This window comes from Pygocentrus nattereri, chromosome 15 (assembly GCF_015220715.1).
Source record: "Pygocentrus nattereri isolate fPygNat1 chromosome 15, fPygNat1.pri, whole genome shotgun sequence".
In the NCBI taxonomy this organism is placed as follows: Eukaryota; Metazoa; Chordata; class Actinopteri; order Characiformes; family Serrasalmidae; genus Pygocentrus; species Pygocentrus nattereri.
In genome coordinates, this window is record NC_051225.1 from 30,040,005 (window position 1) to 30,058,816 (window position 18,812).

General features: G+C 41.9%; 1 protein-coding gene across 1 annotated transcript; it reads right to left on the bottom strand.

Moving 5' to 3' along the window:
- Positions 1-1,805: 1,805 nt before the first annotated feature.
- On the bottom strand, positions 1,806-16,633 carry tmem59l (transmembrane protein 59-like). The gene is made up of 8 exons (XM_017717578.2): positions 16,358-16,633; positions 12,675-12,780; positions 12,156-12,250; positions 11,914-12,066; positions 5,819-5,927; positions 5,194-5,308; positions 4,825-4,942; positions 1,806-3,600 (listed from the first exon to the last, which is right to left on the bottom strand). The coding sequence occupies exons 1-8, from the start codon at positions 16,520-16,522 to the stop codon at positions 3,442-3,444; spliced, it is 1,020 nt and encodes a 339-aa protein (XP_017573067.1). The 5' UTR covers positions 16,523-16,633; the 3' UTR covers positions 1,806-3,441.
- Between the last annotated feature and the right edge of the window lie 2,179 nt (positions 16,634-18,812).

An 18,812-nucleotide genomic window follows, 5' to 3' on the forward strand; every position in this document is an offset into this window, starting at 1 on the left:
GAATATTTGCAAAAAACAATAAAGTTTATCCACTTGAACATTAATTATCTTGTCTTTGTAGTGTATTCAATTGAATAAAACTTGAAAAGGATTTGCAAATCATCGTATTCTGTTTTTATTTGTTTTACACGTCACAACTTCAGTGGAAATGGGGTTGTACTAGTCCCACAATGGGGAAATCTCACCTCCGCATTTAACCCATCTGTGAAGTGAAACACCACATACACTCTAGTGAGCACACACACACACACACACACACACAAGGGTCCCAATTCGCAGTGCCCGGGGAGCAGTTAGGGGTTAGGTGTCTTGCTCAAGGACACCTCAGTCATGTGCTTTCAGCTCTGGGGATCGAACCAGCCACCTTCCGGTCACGAAGCTGGTTCCCTAACCTCCAGCCCATGACTACCCCATACTGCCCCATACTTACCTGCCATATTACCCCACTTATCTGAGTGTCACCTCAACTCAGCTCTTTAACTTTAGACCCATACTTTGCACATTGTAAGGTTTACAGGTATGACTGTGTGTGTCTGAGTGAGTGAGTGATGGTAGGAATGCATGTTTTATTTTATTTTGTTATGTTTTAGTTCATTTATTTTTTTCACTACATGTAAATGTCTGTCTGATACTGTGCACTGTGAGCTCCTGTAACCAAAACCAAATTCCTTGTATGCGTAGCATACCTGGCCAATAAAGCTTGATTGTTATTCTGATGTATGATCCTATTCAGCAGTATAACAAAGAAGCCTGTTTTTCTCAGCATCATTCCTCGTACAGTACATGCATTTAATTCAACATATGAGTATTGATGTTACATCCTGTTCTTTTTAAACTGTTTTAACTGCAACTGTCTCCTCTGGGAAAGGCTCAGTGGACACATTAAGCGTGTGTGCATGTCTGATTTAAAAGGCAGCTATTTTTCAGAAGATACTGCTGGACAGCTCTTAAAAATGAGACACTTTGTGACTGATTGCTTGACACACTTTAGACGTCAAATTCAGGGAGATGTTGAAAGACTTAGCTGATGGGATAAATTCCCATTTATCCCGATTTTGTTGAAAGTGAAATGTAGACGAAGGCCACATTGAAATACAAGAAATAGAAAAGGCAAATATATTTTCTTTACATCAGAGGTTCTGGCCTTCTTTGTTCTTTATGCAATGTTTTGAAGTTAAAGTGCGGGTGTAAAAGCAATGATGCAGTAAAGCATACTCTGCGTGCATATAAATGTTTTTTTTCAGCCGACTCCATCTCCAAGCTAACGTCTACCATCTAGTGGCCATATGATAAAAACAGGTTTATCCAAGTTACAAGTATTAAGATGGCATAATATGGGGGGAATGGTAACTATCCACCTTTTTCCAGCACTCGAAGACATTTGTTATGAGCCTCTGATTATGGCTCATGAGTCTCTGAAAGATTGTGTATGTTCTGGTGTCTTTTCCACTTCAAAAAAAACGTAATATTACTGCCATCTTTAAAAAAGAACTAAGTATGTTCACATAGCTTTGATGCTTGGCTTCCCATGCAGGTCAAACGCTGCACCACTATTTGTGTGAACAGTTGTGGATGATTGACAGGATGTCAATTTTATAATGAAAAAATAACTGCCAGAGATCCCTCTTCCGACTCCAAGTGGTATTGTTGCTGTTGGCTCGTCACTGTGAATGATGGAGAGAAAATCTGTCGTTCAGTGAAGTCTGCCCTCTACTGTTGAGCTCTGTCACTTGTCTTTTTCCTTGCACTAAATGCTAAAAATGCTAAAACCTGGAGCAAACAAACAAATACGACCAACACTCGGCTAAGTACAACATGAAAAGACTTTATTTTATTGTGTATTATGGATTAGGTCATTGAAAACTGTTCAAAAGAGAAAGTCTTATTTTATACAGCAGTGACCTTAACTGAGAGCCAGTTAGGATATGGACTTTAAGATACACACTTTCTTCCCTCTTTATCACCTGCAATTATAATTACACTGCCTATTCAACATTAAGCTGTAAACACAAAGATTAAAAGCGTACAGTAGTTTGCTGCCAGAAGGTGACAGGTCATTTAAGTCTCATAGCGTACTAGCATGCACTGCGACTAGGACTGAATAGATAAAATAGCTTTACAAGACACTTTGCACTAGAAACGACCTTAGGCTGGTCAGTTCTACAGCTGGTTACAAATAGTCTATTTATTAAAGCCTAGCATTAAGCGGAAGTAGAACCATCCCATACCCTACCCATGCACACACACATATATATGTGTGTGTGTGTGTGTGTGTGTGTGTGTGTGTGTGTGTGTGTGAACACAAAAAAGCCAGAGGATAGTAGAGAAATTCACATTTTTACTGTACAACAGTACAGCAACATACCTCTGCATCACCCTACCTGCCCTATGAGAAATCTGCGCTGGGTGTAAATACTAGATGGCAGCGATTCACACAGGGGACAAATTTGGTACACTTGCGACGGAATCTTATCAAAGAGCATCTAAATGATACATGAGACGCTTAAGACTTTATACATTAGTGTTATCATAAGCTCTGCGTAAACACAGAAATAGATAAATAAATAAATAACTACACGTATGTACACTGCGTCATGCTCCCATTAATCTGTGAGTGGGGGCACGCTTCCAGTTGTGTTCAAACAGATCTAAAATCTCCCATTTCCAAAAAGGGAAACCACTCCCGATCGGAGACAGAGACCAATCACAAGCAGGCTAATCAAGCTGTCAGCTTTTGTCTTTTTCTCGCTGTAATTAAGAGCGTCTTCGCTGTTTCGGCGACATGCTACTTCAAAGAATATATTAGTGTTCCGTCTGCATGTTGTGCAAATGTTTTAATCAGCTGTTCCGACAGTGCGACTCCGTTTATGGGCCAGGTTTGATTCCTCACACTTGTCAGATCAGCGAGTATCTGACGTTAACAAAGCTGGATAGTTTCCAACAGAATCACCTTCAAAGCCCCAGGCTTATCTATCTGTGTGCTTCATCTCTGCATGACACTAATTAATCTGCGCGAGCACTTAGGAAGTGTTCACCTTCCATTTACGTTGCAGTGTGTGTTCTTTCTTATCTAAACTCTTTAAGCACAGCATTCAATGCTTGGCAAGTAATCTTGTTTTCCTAAGTAGCATTGTCTAGTGAACAAAACCTACAAATCTACATAGCCATGAAGAAAATTACTCTCATGACAGCTGTGTAATTTATTCCTTAGTCCTTAGCTCATATACAGTTATGAATATGGATTGCAAAAGAAAACGAGTGTGGACAAGCATTTATAGTACAACTGCAAGTGTCTGGCAGATTCTGTGAAGACCTCAGACACCAGACAGGACATAATTATAAATGTTATATTAAATGATGCCATGCATGATTATTTTAGAAAAAAAATGGTGTGATTTTTATCCCTGTAAATGAGAGCGAGATTAACCGATTCCGACCCCTCTAAAGTGAGGTTTTGTTCAGGTCAACTTTGACTGGCAGAGGTCCTGCCTCTTTTCCCTCGTCAGACTGGCCAATTGCGACAGCAATCACTGGAGTCAGATGGTATGGGCTGACCTTTGGCATGTCGTCCAGGAACTCCTTATCTCCGTTGATGCTCAGCTGCAGTGGAAAATGAGCCCATGAGTAAAAACCTCAACAGCAAACATAAGACTGCCTCTAAGTTCATATATCCAGATATGCAGTATATAAAATATAGTATGATACTGTTGTTGTTCTGTCCTTTATATGTTACACACAGCAAAATCAAGTGTTAAATGTGTCATTAGAAGTTGCAGCTGTTGTCACTAATAATAAAATTAGGATATAACTTGATTTATTTATTTCTCAGCCATAACGCACAGTAACGAGCGGTTCTGTTGAGTGCGGCTTCCAATCGGTACAAAATTTGTAAGTAGGAGACATTTTTCACTATGATGTGGAGTTGATGAAAAGATATTGGGCATAAAAGCTTGTTTTGCAGAAAGAAATATATAAATGTTTGCCCTGTTTTATTATGTGCTGTCATCAAAACAAATAGAAAAGAGAAGTGTAATACAAAGACATGGTTGTTTCTGCTATTTAGTCTAGTGTTCTCTGTTAATCGTGATTTCTCAGTGCTGCTGTTACATTTATTGGTTAGGAAAACAACATGATGTAGCAAACGGGTGTGCCTTCCAAATAATGTCGATTATTTTAATATTTTCAGTATTTGTAGGATTTCATGAACACATCCGGTTAACCATGGAGACGGAAAAAGCAATGGCAAAATAGAACATATCTTCATCTGAGCTGTGGCCTACCTTTTTAGGTGACAGCACTGGTTTTACACAAACATTGAGCATCATGCAGATGAATACATTTCAGAACATGTTTTATTATTTAAAAAATAGTTGAGGGAGACGATAGGTTGTCGTGTCAGACGCCAAGTTCTTACTGATCTGAACTGGCTCTGAATGAGCATGCATACTCGGACACAATAGAGTGCATCGAACCTTAAAGGAAGCCTTGTATGTCTTTCATACAGCAACAGAAAATACAGTAGCCCAGAGAAAGCGCAGCTTATACGTGCTGATCCATTTCACTCTGGCTAATGTAGACATGCATGTGTCGTAACTCATCTGACAGCAGATTTAAACAAGTTAAAGAAGACAAATTTGGTCACAGATGAGATGCATGGTTTGATAGTGTTATATAGTAAAGCGAAACAACAGTAATACCTTTGGACTTCCAAGGGTTAAGACAAGTGAATTTGCTAGGCAGCAGGATCTAGGCAGAAGGATGGGTTTGATATGGCTCTCTTGTTTGTGTGAGTATGAAGTGAACAGCTGATGAATGAGTGTGTACCTGAGTCTTGACATGCTGCTCAGGTGCCGTCACCAGACTGGCGCAACTCAGCCACAACATCACCATGATAGACAGGAAGAGACACGCTGCCAAGATCCAGCGCGGCAGACCTGAACGTCTGCGAAAGAGAAATATACAGAGAGGGAACAGATTCTTTACTGCCCAGTTCACTCTGTTTACTCTAAGAATCCCTTGGACTTTTAATCCCTTAAACTGTTTGTGGGCCCATATTTCAGTTCTGCACTCTCATTAGTATATAATCTATATATTGATATATTTGTTGCAGTAGTTAATAAGCAATTCATAGCAAAAAGTAATAAGCCTTGAGACAAAAAATGAGCACTGTTGGAACTGTTCAACCTCTCCCACCTTGACATGCAGCCCAGGAAGTCGTGCTCAGCAGCGGGGTCCTCAGTATGCTGGTTGCTGTGTTTTCCCTTTCCCGCAGCCTTCGCTGCATTTCTCTCCCCATGCGACCGCCCTCCTAAAAGGATGCAGAGGCAGCACTTTCAGCAGGAGGTCATTGATTTTGTGACCTATGAGCTTTGAAGAAACTACAGCATTGCGCAGGGCATGCTATGAACTAACCTTTAGATGTTGCAGTTATGGCTAGTGTTACCAAAAGTGTTTTCTTATATGAATTATTTCTTACATGTAGCTCCATGAAACAAGTGGAGAAATTCTGTCAAATTCTGTCGAAGGTTCAGACTCTAAACTTTTAATCCGTACCGCATTTGTGTTTAGTCTGAGATAATTTATCTGAAAAAAACATCTTTTACATTTTCGTCAATGAATCAAAACTTAAAGTAATTGCAGCTGAATTTAAATAATAACAATAAGATAAACTCAATGTAGACCAAAAGCATCATTACCCTAGACTTCTAAGGGTTAAAGTCAAGGCAGAGAATGGATCAACTGTGTTTACCGGCCAGGGCTGGGCTTACAAAGAAAAGAGCTGTAAACAGCCTGAAGAGCTAAAGGCGCTCCATCTTACCAGTGTGTGGCCGCTGTGTGTGTGGGTTGACTTGGGGCCAGGGCTTGTCTGCAACATTGGAGCGAGGAGCCTGCAACTCAGGCAGGGAGTACTCAATCTCAGGCTGGCTCTGAAAGAACCAACAAACACAGCGAGAGCCGGAAAGTGCGTTGAGAGATTTGTTCCGGAGGAAGGCTTCTGAATAACAGAACATGAACAAGACTAAAAATGACTTGCAAATTTTTTACTCTTTGCAAACATGCCTCATCAGTAGGAGGCAACAGACAGAAAAACAATATGGACAATAATATTAAAAATACATGATGATCTACTGCCCCATCATTCATATCACCTGTGTCTTGTTAACTGTAATTGTTGTGCCTGTTTTATACTGTCTTTGCAATGTCGTGCTTTGGCTATATGTTTGCAGGCCTAGTCATGTTAACAAGTTCAGGTTTTCTGTTTATCTTATCAGTATCTGTTCTGTCAGTGGTCATCAGTTACCGACCTTTGTGTGACCGTTTATGTACCACCTTTATCACTTTATCAGGAGGTTGAAATTTCAGCGCATCCCGACACACAAGATGAACAACCACACAGTGACACAGGAAGTGGTGAAATGATCAAAACACTAACGCTAGCCTAGGGAAAAGTAATCATTACAATATTTTCCATTCAACAACAGAACTGTCATTCTAAAAAATTACAAGATTAGATGTTTAACCTCTGAGGTCTACACTGAGCCAACTTTGATACCTTAATGTCAGTGTGACCCTTCAAAAGTAAGTTTTTCATGACTCAAGAGCTTTGCCCGCTGAGGATTGTACCCGAGCATCATTTTTAATGTATAATGCAGCTGTTTCACTTTACAGTCTTCAAGTACTACTTGTTCAAGGTGAATAAAATACTGTTTGATGTATTAAATATATGCACTGAGGAGGAGGCCATGGTGGATCCAGTCAAAATTTGCTTAGTCAGCAAACACTGCTTGGAAAAAAGCAACAAAACTTTGTGTGGTAAACAGCCCACAAGAGGAGAGCTTGTCGTTAACTATTTAAAAATATTACCTTAATGTTCTATCACAGTTTTGGGGACAGGATGAATCTATTTCACTACTCAATACCCCTTTCATTGAATCTGTGAATGAATATGCTTTTCTTTGCAAAAACTTTCTGAAGTTACCATTTAGGAGCTCATATGAGATGCACTCCTAAACATCTTGTGGTGGTGACCTCAGCAAAGCAGAATGTTCACAGTTCTCCTCATGAGAGAAGCTAATGCTAACTATACGGAACACACAAAGGCTGCGGCATTGAAAAAAAATTATGGTTTGACTGGCTTTCAATGAGTGATGGCATCAGTAAATACTTATAATTCCTGTAAATTTAAGTCCATGTGACTTTAATCTCACTAGACAGACAGATGTTTTAGAAGCTCTCGATTATTCTTTCAAGACAAAGAACAATTGCCCAACGTATGGGAATTTTTTTATAAAGGGCCATGGTTGGTGGCCCCACAGATATCCAAGATGAAGGTTCCTAGAGATGTTTCGTGGTGGAGAATGGTCAGTTTACATTTGCCAGGATTTCGAATGCTTTAAGTGAACAACAAGAGGCCCTACAAAGGCCCCATGAAGACATGTGCAGCAAGAAATGCTATATAGAATGGGTAATTTGGCACGCATCTCCTTAGACTGCCCAGGTCCAACGTAACCTCAAGCCTCTCGCAGTCACTGTTATTGAAAGCCATCCTGTCAAAAGCATTGAATCCAGATGTTGAAGAAGGGAGAGGATCAAAGAGGGAAAAAACGAACATCTTAGGAAGTTAATGTTCACTGGCCACAGACTGATGGAATCTTGCCATTAGTGAAAGCGGTCTAATGTGCATCTGTCACGCATTACCACAAAACATGCCAAAGGTGATCAGCAGCATTCACGAGACTCCACCAAGACAAGAGGCTGGGGTTGCTGACTTAATTGTAAACAATCTCATTTCCCTTATTTGGACTTTTCTTTCTCCGGACCCATCTTACCTCCTCTTCCGCTCTTGCGGAAAAAACCTTGCACCATGTCCACGTTGAACTCAACTGGAATTTAAACAAGATGCCAGACCTCATTTGAAACAAGATTTGGTCCCCCAATCAGTGGCTAGTCCACAGTGGATTTATGTTTATTCTCTGGCTCTGAGGAAACAGGCTGATTCCCCCTGATTACCTCTGAGGGACTCATCAAAGGCATGGGCAGAATGGATAAACATGATTAAGCCCAGGCTGCTGCTTAACCGATGGAATATGTTGCCCCATGAGTGACATCCAGTGGGTCACAGATTTCCCAAACTCCCTGCAGACCCTTCAGAATGCTAGAATGGAATGTGGTTCTGCTGGAAACCTGTGTAGATAAAGCTCAAGTAGCTTGCACATTGCAATGATTGAAGCATTGGTAGAAATGATTCTATATGGATTATTACAGATGTAAACTTCACCCTACACTTTCTTTTCCTCTGTTCATTCACTGTACGTCTTCCTTTCTTGTTGACAGTCAGTAAATATATGTATCTGGTTTTATCAACACCACACTCACTACAAGAAATTCTGCCATAAAGGAAAAAAATCCTTTTCTCCATTTAGACCACTGAAGCAAAAGGCCCATCATTAGTCCCCCTCGTTCACCACAAATGGTGTACAGCTATTCTGGGAAAGTGCTAGTTCTGTAGCCTCACTTTAAACATTGGATATCAAAGTCCTGTCTCCTTGGTCTTGATTTTTCCCTCCTTTTGGTAGTTTCCTTTGCCAAACTCAATATTTCAAATGACTGGCTGTCTGCCAGCTGCCCACTAAACACAGGCTGGTTGGGCTGAGTGATGGCCTGTGGAAGTCTCTTTCTCACTTCCCCCCATGTCATAACCGCAAGACAGACATTCATCATGACTCTGGATAAAGAAAGACAGGCAGACAGACTTGTGATGGCTTAATTCTACATTCTTGAACCACATCTCTAAACCTGTTTTTCTAAAGACATGTTTTGTCTTGGCTTGCAGAATCTGCTGGGTTTTTGCTGATGTGAATAACGGTGCTCCAACTTTGGAGTTCCATGCTGTAACTCAATGCAGAAAAACTTGAACTGAAGCCTTTGGCTTATGCATGAACCCTGGGGGGACACTGGCTATTTCTGTAGAGGTTGCTAGTGGGCGTGAAGTGGATATCACTCTAGTATACATGAGTTTTAATGCTGCGGTGGAGTGAATGCTGTCCAAAAAAGACTACATATGTTTTGGTGAGAACACGCTAAGTTAACCAAGGTTGCAGCACAATTTTTAAAATGAAATCTAGTGCTTTTAAACATTTTTAGGATCTCAACAAGGTAAAATAATCACATTTACACTGTAAACCAACACACACAGTGTAATATGCCTGTTTTGTTCAAACAGATTAGTGGAAAATCATATATGCATATTTGCTTTGAGATATATGCTTGATGACTTTTCAGTGTGTATTACCCTTCATCAGCGGTCAGCTTCTGACCACAGGACTACTCCGCTGAATATTTCTGGCTGGTAGGCTATTCTGTTTATTAGTTTATCCCCTTAAAATCCCAGGCTTACTACAACCCCAATTGAAGTTGGGACATTGTGTAAAACATAAATAAAAACAGAATACAGTGATTTGTAAATCCTTTTCAACTTATATTCAATTGAATACACTACAAAGACAAGATATTTAATGTTCAAACGGATAAACGTTATTGTTTTTTGCAAATATTCACTCAGTTTGAATTTGATGCCTGCAACACGTTCCAAAGAAGTTGGGACAGGGGCAACAAAAGACTGGGAAAATTGAGGAATGCTCAAAAAACACCTGTTTGCAACATTCGACAGGTGAACAGGTTAATTGGAAACAGGTGAGTGTCATGACTGGGTATAAAAGGAGCATCCCTAAAAGGCTCAGTCGTTCAAAATCAAGGATGGGGTGAGGTTCACTATTCTGGGAACAACTGCGTGAGCAAATAGTCCTACAGTTTAAGAACAATGTTTCTCAACGTGCAATTGCAAGGAATTTAGGGATTTCATCATCTACATTCCATAATAACATCAAAAGATTGAGAGAACCTGGAGAAATCTCTGCAAGTGGCAAGGCAGAAAACCAACACTGAATGCCCGTGACCTTTGATCCCTCAGGCGGCACTAAAAACAGACATCAATATCATAACGGATATTACCACATGGGCTCAGGAACACTTCAGAAAACCCTTCAAGTGTAAGTTAAAACTCTGCCATGCGAAGTGAAAGCCAAATATCAACAACACCCAGAAATGCCGTCGGCTTCTCTGGGCCCCAGCTCATCTAGGATGGACTGACGCAAAGTGGAAAAGTGTCCTGTGGTCTGACGAGTCCACATTTCAAATTGTTTTTGGAAATCACAGACGTCATGTCCTCCGGGCCAAAGTGGAAAAGGACTATTTGGATTGTTATCAGCGCAAAGTTCAAAAGCCAGCATCTCTGATGGTATGGGGGTGTGTTAGTGCCCATGGCATGGGTAACTTGCACATCTGTGAAGGCACCATTAATGCTGAAAGGTACATACAGGTTTTGGAGCAACATATGCTGCCATCCAAATTGCAAATTGTTTTTGGAAATCATGGACATTGTGTTCTCCGGGCCAAAGAGGAAAAGGACTGTTCGGATTATTATCAGCGGAAAGTTCAAAAGCCAGCATCTCTGATGGTATGGGGGTAACTTGCACATCTGTGCACAGGGTTTGGAGCAACATATGCTGCCATCCAAGCAATGTCTTTTTCAGGGACGTCCCTGCTTATTTCAGCAAGACGATGCCAAGCCACATTCTGCACGTGTTACAACAGCGTGGCTTCGTAGTAAAAGAGTGCGGGTACTAGACTGGACTATGACTAGACTATGAAGCGCAAAATACGACAACGGAGAGCCCGGACTGTTGAGCAACTGAAGTTGTACATCAAGCAAGAATGGGAAAGAATTCCAGCTACAAAGCCTCAACAATTAGTGTCCTCAGTTCCCAAACGCTTATTGAGTGTTGTTAAAAGGAAAGGTGATGTAACACAGTGGTAAACATGCCCCTGTCCCAACTTCTTTGGAACGTGTTGCAGGCATCAAATTCAAAATGAGTGAATATTTGCAAAAAACAATAAAGTTTATCCATTTGAACATTAATATCTTGTCTTTGTAGTGTATTAAATTGAATACAGGTTGAAAATGATTTGCAAATCATCGAATTCTGTTTTTATTTATGTTTTACACAGCGTCCCAACTTCACTGGAATTGGGGTTGTACATACTAATGCTTATTATTCAGTAACTACAAGCACTTTAATGCAAAATGGCTGAGCTGTTCTTAGGTTATAGAAATGTGGCCATTTAAGGAGTTAATATACACAATAACTTTTTTTTTTAACTTTAGGCATCATTTCAGAAATTAATAACTATAATAGCACAAAGTAAGATATTTTAAGACAGTTTGTTTTTTCAATAAACATGTTAACATGGGCCTCCTAGTACCACCTAAGGACCCATCTTCAGAATTCCCTTCTTCTCTTTTGTAACTACATACCTTAAATATACCTTATACCTTATATATACACCTTAAAAAAGTTTCATAGTACTTAGAGAATAACAGTTGCTTCAAGGTTAATAAATGAAAAATAAACTCAGAGTCTGAAGGTCTAACAGGTTCATGTCAGACAAATCTATATTACAGAAATGCCTGGTTGGAAAGTTGGAAGGTGGAATGACTGAGTTAAAATTTGCATGATCATGTACTTCTAGTTTTTTTTTTGTACTGTATATTTAATTTTTATATTGACTTATTTTGCTATTTTATGAAACTGTTTATGTACAAATGACATTACTTAGCCAAACAATGTCTTTTGAGCCAAGTGTATGACAATTTATGTATGTAGTTTGCACATGGATAGCTACTAATAAGGTTACATTATTTAGTAGCTACATTAGCTCAACAGCCCCAGAACATAACTAAAAAAGCTAATAAAAGACAGCAAACATGTCTTTGCTAAGTGAATACCAGACAGAACTGAGATAACTGAAGACCAGAGAACTGTAAACAAATTTTTTACGTAGTTAAAAACTAACCTGGAAGACAACCACCTTGCCGTCATCAGCCTGTAGGTAGAAGGTCCAGGTGGAGGAGATGAAGCTTTGAGCAGAGCTGACAATATCGTTACACCAGCTGGACACAGCGTCCATCACTGAGACAGGTTTGGGACGGTTGGTCAGGGCTTTGAGCTGCAGAAAGAAATCCGAAGCTGTTTGTTAACTGGATTCAAATGTCAGAAGACTACACGCCTCTAGGAGCCGAACTCCTCCATTCCTACCTTCCTCCTTTTGATCTCGGGTTCGGCTGGTTGGCTGGCACAGCCTGTGCTGCAGGCCTCCTGCTCCAGTAACTTACTGTATGCCTCCTGGCACGCTGCAAACAAATACACAGACACATGCACGGTACCTGTCAGGTATATCCATCCCCATTCAGGTCTCCCTACAGCCTGGCAGTCATCAATATCAACAAACATCTGAGCATCTGCCTCTTCCACCAGAGTGCAGGATTGATTTTCACTAAAGCTGCCTCCCACAGGCTGGATAGCTCCAATAGAGACTGTTCTGTCTCAGGCAGTGCTGTTTGCTATGAGGGTAGAGCTGCTACTGCTGGAAAAAAAACATCTCCAGACAATCTCCAAGACAAAGACTAGTGATACAAGCCTTCCAACAGTAAATTCCAAAGGATTCCTTTAGATATTTTGTGCAGAGACACTCTGATGCAACTCTGTAGTGTCTTTGTGTGGTCTTCTTTTGTTTAAGCAACAATATCACCTGTCCAGGTGCGCCCAAGGCCTTACCTCCCTGGCATTCCTCCTTGCTGTTGTTGAAGCCAGTGTTTCCATTCACAAACTGGCAAATGGAGTAGAGGCGGCAGCCACGATAGCACGCATTCATGATGGAGTCCTGCAAACACACAAGGAGCTTTGTGAGAGCTACAATCGTATCTGATATTTACATTTATGGATTTTAGGAGATGATTAATCCAGAGTGGAATACAGAAGTGCTTTGTTGTCTTCTTAGCTTGGTATCTATAAACTAGTGTGAATAGACTACAGTCTAAAGACACCCTTAAGCTAAGACACTCCCAGAAAGAGATACTGGCGCCAATACATTTGACGGAAACATCCCAAGAATTTTTTGCAATGATAAGTGTTTGTTGATCACAGAATTCCTTCCAAACTTTCAAACACTTTCAAAATGATGGCGAATTATGCAAAATATCTATCAGTACAAAATTATACAGTGTATATATTATACGCTGTACATCCAAAATGTTTTGACACCTTCTAATTAGTGAATTCAGTTCCTTTAAGATGAACCCACTATAACCCTGGCATTCCATCGCACACATACAGCATATGTGATCTCCGATAGTATAGAATTGCCAATAGGATGGGACACTCTGGAGCTGCCACACATTGGCATAAGCAAAGCCAATGCCAAGCATTGGTCAGAAGGGTATAAAGCCCCCCCCCACCCTGCATTCTCTGGAGTGATGGAGCTCCATCCAGTACTGTTAGCTGGAGTCGTGATCCAGAACTAATCCAACACCAGTACCTGACCATACCAATGCTCTTGTGGCTGAATGCAATCAAATCCTTACAGCAATGTTCCAACATCTAGTGTAAAGCCTAGAAGAGTAGATGTTGTTACCTCAGTAAAGGTTCCAGTGAGGTTATGTAAGTAGTTCACTACACCAAATCAGTGTTTAACTTCATAATACACCACTTTTTGTTGCCAGCATAATGTACATATTTAATTGATATTTAATCTTTGTTAGGCTACTTGCAATGAATGGATGTTGTAAAGAAATTGACATCAGTAACAGAAATAATGGTATGAGTAGTAACTCAGGGGCTATATGATACCAAAGTATGGGCGAACTGAATCCTATTGACATTAGTACATAAATCAAATGAGGAGACAGAATTAAATGCAGGATATTTAGCAATAATTTAGAACAGTCAATAACTAGAGCTACCGTCTTGGTGTAGTACTACAAAGATATGTAATGCATAAATCCACCTCAGACACACACATTGTAAACTGTGAACATTGGGCCTCATTCACTAATATCTATGTTTTTTCTTGAATGTGTTCCTGAGAAAGCTCCTAAGAAAAATCAACATCAGATTCATGAAGTGTTCTTAAACCGCAGAACTGCTCGGGTGTGTGTAGATCCTGTTCATACCCAAGAACAAATTCCAAATAAGAAAACATTGGCGAATGTCCGAATCTTTGTGAAGACTCTGTAAGTGGATTAGAAGAAGGAATTTCTTCTTAAAAATGGCTGGAGAATGAGGCCCAAATGAGTTGACTTGTAAAAAAATAGTTCTGTTTTTGAAACAAATTAATTTCAAGTTAAGTCTACAAACTTTAATTTAAATAACTGTCACATAAGCATATGACATTTAAAAAAATCCAAAATTTTATGAGCATTACTGAATTGTGCCACACTTTTCTATTTAATTAAATAAGGTCGCTATACACAGACTGCATGGAACACAACTGAAACCTTTCAGTGCTATTTGGGTTTCATCGGAATAAAATTTTCTCGGAGTCAAAGTTAGCAGCTTTCATTAATTAAAACGTTCTCTCATTGGTGTTTGTCCATCTTCTGTAACCCAGTTGTTTAAAGATGACATCATTTTTTTAACAGTTTTATTTCTTAGGTCGAGTGATAATGAGGGGTTCGTTGTTTTCTCAGAACCTAAAATCTTTGTGTAAATTCTTTTGGGGCAGTCATGGGCTGGAGGTTAGCGAACCAGCCTCGTGACCGGAAGGTCGCCGGGTTGATCCCCAGAGCCGACAGCACATGACTGAGGTGTCCTTGAGCAAGACACCTAACCCCCAACTGCTCCCCGGGCGCTGCGGATTGGGCTGCCCACCTCTCTGGGCAAGTGTGCTCACTGTTCACTAGAGTGTATGTGGTGTTTCATTTCACAGATGGGTTAAATGGTACTAATAAGGGTCAATTCATCTAAAACACTTTGTTGAAACTGCTTCAAACTAATATTATCATTCTCAGTTCCCACCTGAGAAATGGACTGCATCAGTGTAGCATGCAATGCTCCAGTGTAATAATGAAAGTAACTGCACATTACATTCATGTTATTTATTTGTTTAAATGTAAATATCCCCAAAAAAAGCAACATTATTGGGATCCATCATTAAAAAGTGCTTAAAAGCAGAACATCAGCTGGCCTGCTGCCTGCATTCAGGGAGAATGCTCCAGGCTTATTTTCATGTAGCTTCCTGGCCTGATTCCCTGAGCTTACATAATCATGTAGGGATTTTTAAGGAAAACAATAGGCTACATGACGCTCTGTCGAAGTTGCGACGTCCCATTGTAATAAACAGCGCCGCCAGACGGCTGAGATGAAAACGTCAGCAGACTAATGGCATTATCTCAGAGCCGCAGTGTTACTGGGCCTTTCACAAAGCGCAGACACGCCGCTGTTCGACCTGTGTGTGACTGGGGCCACTGAGACACAGCGCACGACTGCATTTCACGGATATTCAGTCTAGTAATGGAGATGAGTGAATATCAATATAAACACCGAGCATTTGGTGACGAGAGAGTTTAGATTAGACAGCCTAGATGAGATTGTGAGGAATTCCGGCTGAACATAATGGCATCCGGCTGATGAAAACGGCTAGAGAAGCACCCCTTTGATTAAAATGCTGCATTTAATCTCTCCTGTGCTGGTGTGAGGAGCTCAGGAGCTCCTGAGCGCCCCCTAGCACTGCACCTGCCCAAGGTGATGCTCAGCGAGCCCAGAGGAAAATGAAATACAACCCCGACAAAATGGAGCAGCCTGCTTGATTATTATTCAGCTGTGGTGTATTTGGCACGGGGTGAGGATCATTCGGCGAAACGTTTTCATTCTCGGTCTCGTTCTGTAACGTGGGTGGTCAGCAGGCCCGCATCTAACAATGAAGAGCTCCACGAGGACACATTTTGGCAGAAACTGCTGTGGAGGGGGGATGAATAAGCGGCAATAAACGCTGACCGTCGCCTAATGGGTTTGGTGTAAATGGCCCATTGCTCACGTCGCCGAACATTAGGCTACAGGTCATGCATAAACTGCCTTATAATGTTAGGCCTGCTCCTCAGACCGCAGGCTGCACGGGGCAGGGGACGTCCATGCGGGCTGGAACGAAGACACAAAGCCGTAGCTGGGCTAGAAAGCCTCTATCGATTAAGAATCAGCCCGATATAACAACGATAACAACGACGATCCATTTTTGACATCACATCATCCCCCCTTGAGACAAAAATCAGAGCATGAAGACACAACTGTTCCCTTTTTTCAGGTTGCACCACATAATATTAAGGGAAAAAAGCCTGGCGGTGCTGCAAATGGCTGCGGCTGAGCGAAAAGCCTTTCCACTTTCCACACATCCCACTCTCCCTGCTGCTGCACCTTGCGCTTTAGCTGAAGCACACCAAACGTTTCGCCGGGCAGGGGTCACTTACTTTGGCCGGGCTTTTGTTTCTAATGTTGATCTGGCATTGCTTTTTGCAGTAGCTGATGTCGCCCAGCTGGTTGTCGAACAGGTCGGTGGATGCGGCCGCCAGCGCCACGCAGAGCAGAGAGAGGAGAGCTGGACCGCTGCGCGCCATGCCGCCCACCCGGAGCATCTTCTGGCCGAATGCAGTGAGCAGAGAGGCGGCGTGCACTGCAGGCTCTGTCCGGCTCGACTCCCCCGCTTTCGCTTCGATCTACATCTGCTTCGCCAGCGTTATTTTTTTATTTTCCCCACCCGTATTAGGACAAGCCCTGCCTCATGACCTAGCATTGGCCAGTAGGAGTCATCGTCCTGGGTGCGGATTGGCTGGTCACTTTACTCTTCCTCCTCTACGATTGGTTAGTGCGGTAGTAGCTTGTGTTAGGATTGGCCACGAACTATTAGCCTATTCTAGCGCAGGAGGCGGGGCTTGGCTGAATAGCATTCGCTGATGCACCGTCTAGAACAGCGGACTGTGCTTCAGAGTATTAACTATCAACCAATCACATCGCAGGGGGCGGGGCTACACGGAATGCGGGTGGGAAAAAGACAACGCCGCTTCGCTAAGGCGCGTTTGGATGCGCTGTGACGTTCCGCCTGATAACACCCTCACGCACGCGCCTGCCGCTTTTCAGCGCGCGCGAGGCGCTGCATTGTAGACTCGAACGTGCGCGCAAACAACCGCTTTACTGTCCGCTTGAATGCGCCTGTTTCACAGCGAGTTGGCGCTCACTGCAGATTAATGTGCAATTACACTGCCTGAAGTAAACAGTAAAACAGACAATCAAACAACATGACAACAAACAGGATTTCTTTCTCAGTATGAAAAAAGAGAATAATTGGCAATGAGACAACAATTGACAGTTATGAATTATAATTAAACATGTTACACATACACCAAACAGCCAAAACACCCTTGTTTCCATACTCATTGTCCATTTTATCGGCTCCATTTACAATATAGGTGCACTTTGTAGTTCTCCAAAAAAAAAAAAAAAAACAGACTGTAGTGCAGGTGTTTCTCTGCATACTTTGTTAACCCACTTTTACCCTGTTCTTTACTTGTCAGGACCCCGACAGGACCACCACAGAGCAAGTACTATTTGGGTGGTGGATCATTCTCAGCACTGCAGCGACACAGATGTGGTGGTGGTGGTGTTAGTGTGTGTTACGTTGGTGCGAGTGCATCAGACACAGCAGTGCTGCTGGAGTTTTTAAACAGCTCAGTGTCACTGCTGGACTGAGAATAGTCCACCAACCAAATATATGCAGTCAGCAGCATCCTGTGGGTAGTGTCCGGTGACCACTGATGAAGGACTAAAAGATGACCAACACAAACTGCAGTAGCAGACGAGCTGTCGTCTCTGACTTCACATCTTCAAGGTGGACCAGCAAGGTAGGAGTGACTAATAGAGTGGACAGTGAGTGGACGCAGTGTTTAAAAACTCCAGCAACGCTGCTGTTTGTGATGCACATGTACCAGCATAAGACACACTAACACACCACCACCACCACATCTGAGCTGAGAATGGTCCACCACCCAAATCATACCTCCTCTGTTGTGGTCCTGACCACTGAAGAACTGGGCGAAAGTGGGCTAACAAAGGCCCAATCCCATTTCTTAGTTTTACCCCTACCCCTTGTTTTCGAGTGTAACCCTACCCCTTGAAACTGAATTACAAGGGGTAGTGGTTGAAATCGACCCCCCATGAAATGGGACAACCCTTCAAGAACCGGAAACGTCATCAGTTGTCATCAGCGACTTTTACGTAAACAGACGAGGCTAGGTTTTCCGGCCATTTCCAGTGTGCCGCCTCCAGGTGTGGTGATGTCGCTTGTGTGTCACATGACGGGACAGGTGAATCATATTTAAAATAGCCTGGAAAAATAATCAGGATGTGTTTTCCTGCTTTGTCTCCAGACTATAGCAATAATGGTATATCACACTGACATTTATCCGAAGGAGACTGAAAAGCATAGGTGCTCACGATTCATTCACAACTTCAGTTTTACGCATCAATCAATCAAACGAGTCGCTGAATAAACAAGAGCACAAACAAAAACGACATCACTTCATTTACAGCTACTAGCGCTGCTCTGCAGGCGACCCTGCCAGCCTGCAGTGACAGCAGAGGAGGGGAAAGTTCAGCTCCTCACTGCTTAAATTCATTTAGGGCATCATCCGCCTTCAAAGAGGCGGGGCAGTTATTTATTATCACCACCAAGAATTCTTCGGTGATATGAAGCTGAACTTAGCTTTCTAATCGCCAGTTTCACGGTCGATTTCCCGTTCCACTTTAAATGGTGAGGCAACCTCACGTACCAGAACGTAACTGCTGCACCATTTAAGGTGGAACGGGAAAATTCGCCCGGACATCAGCGTATTACTAGCGATTTTTATGCGTGTTATGAAGGAAATGACC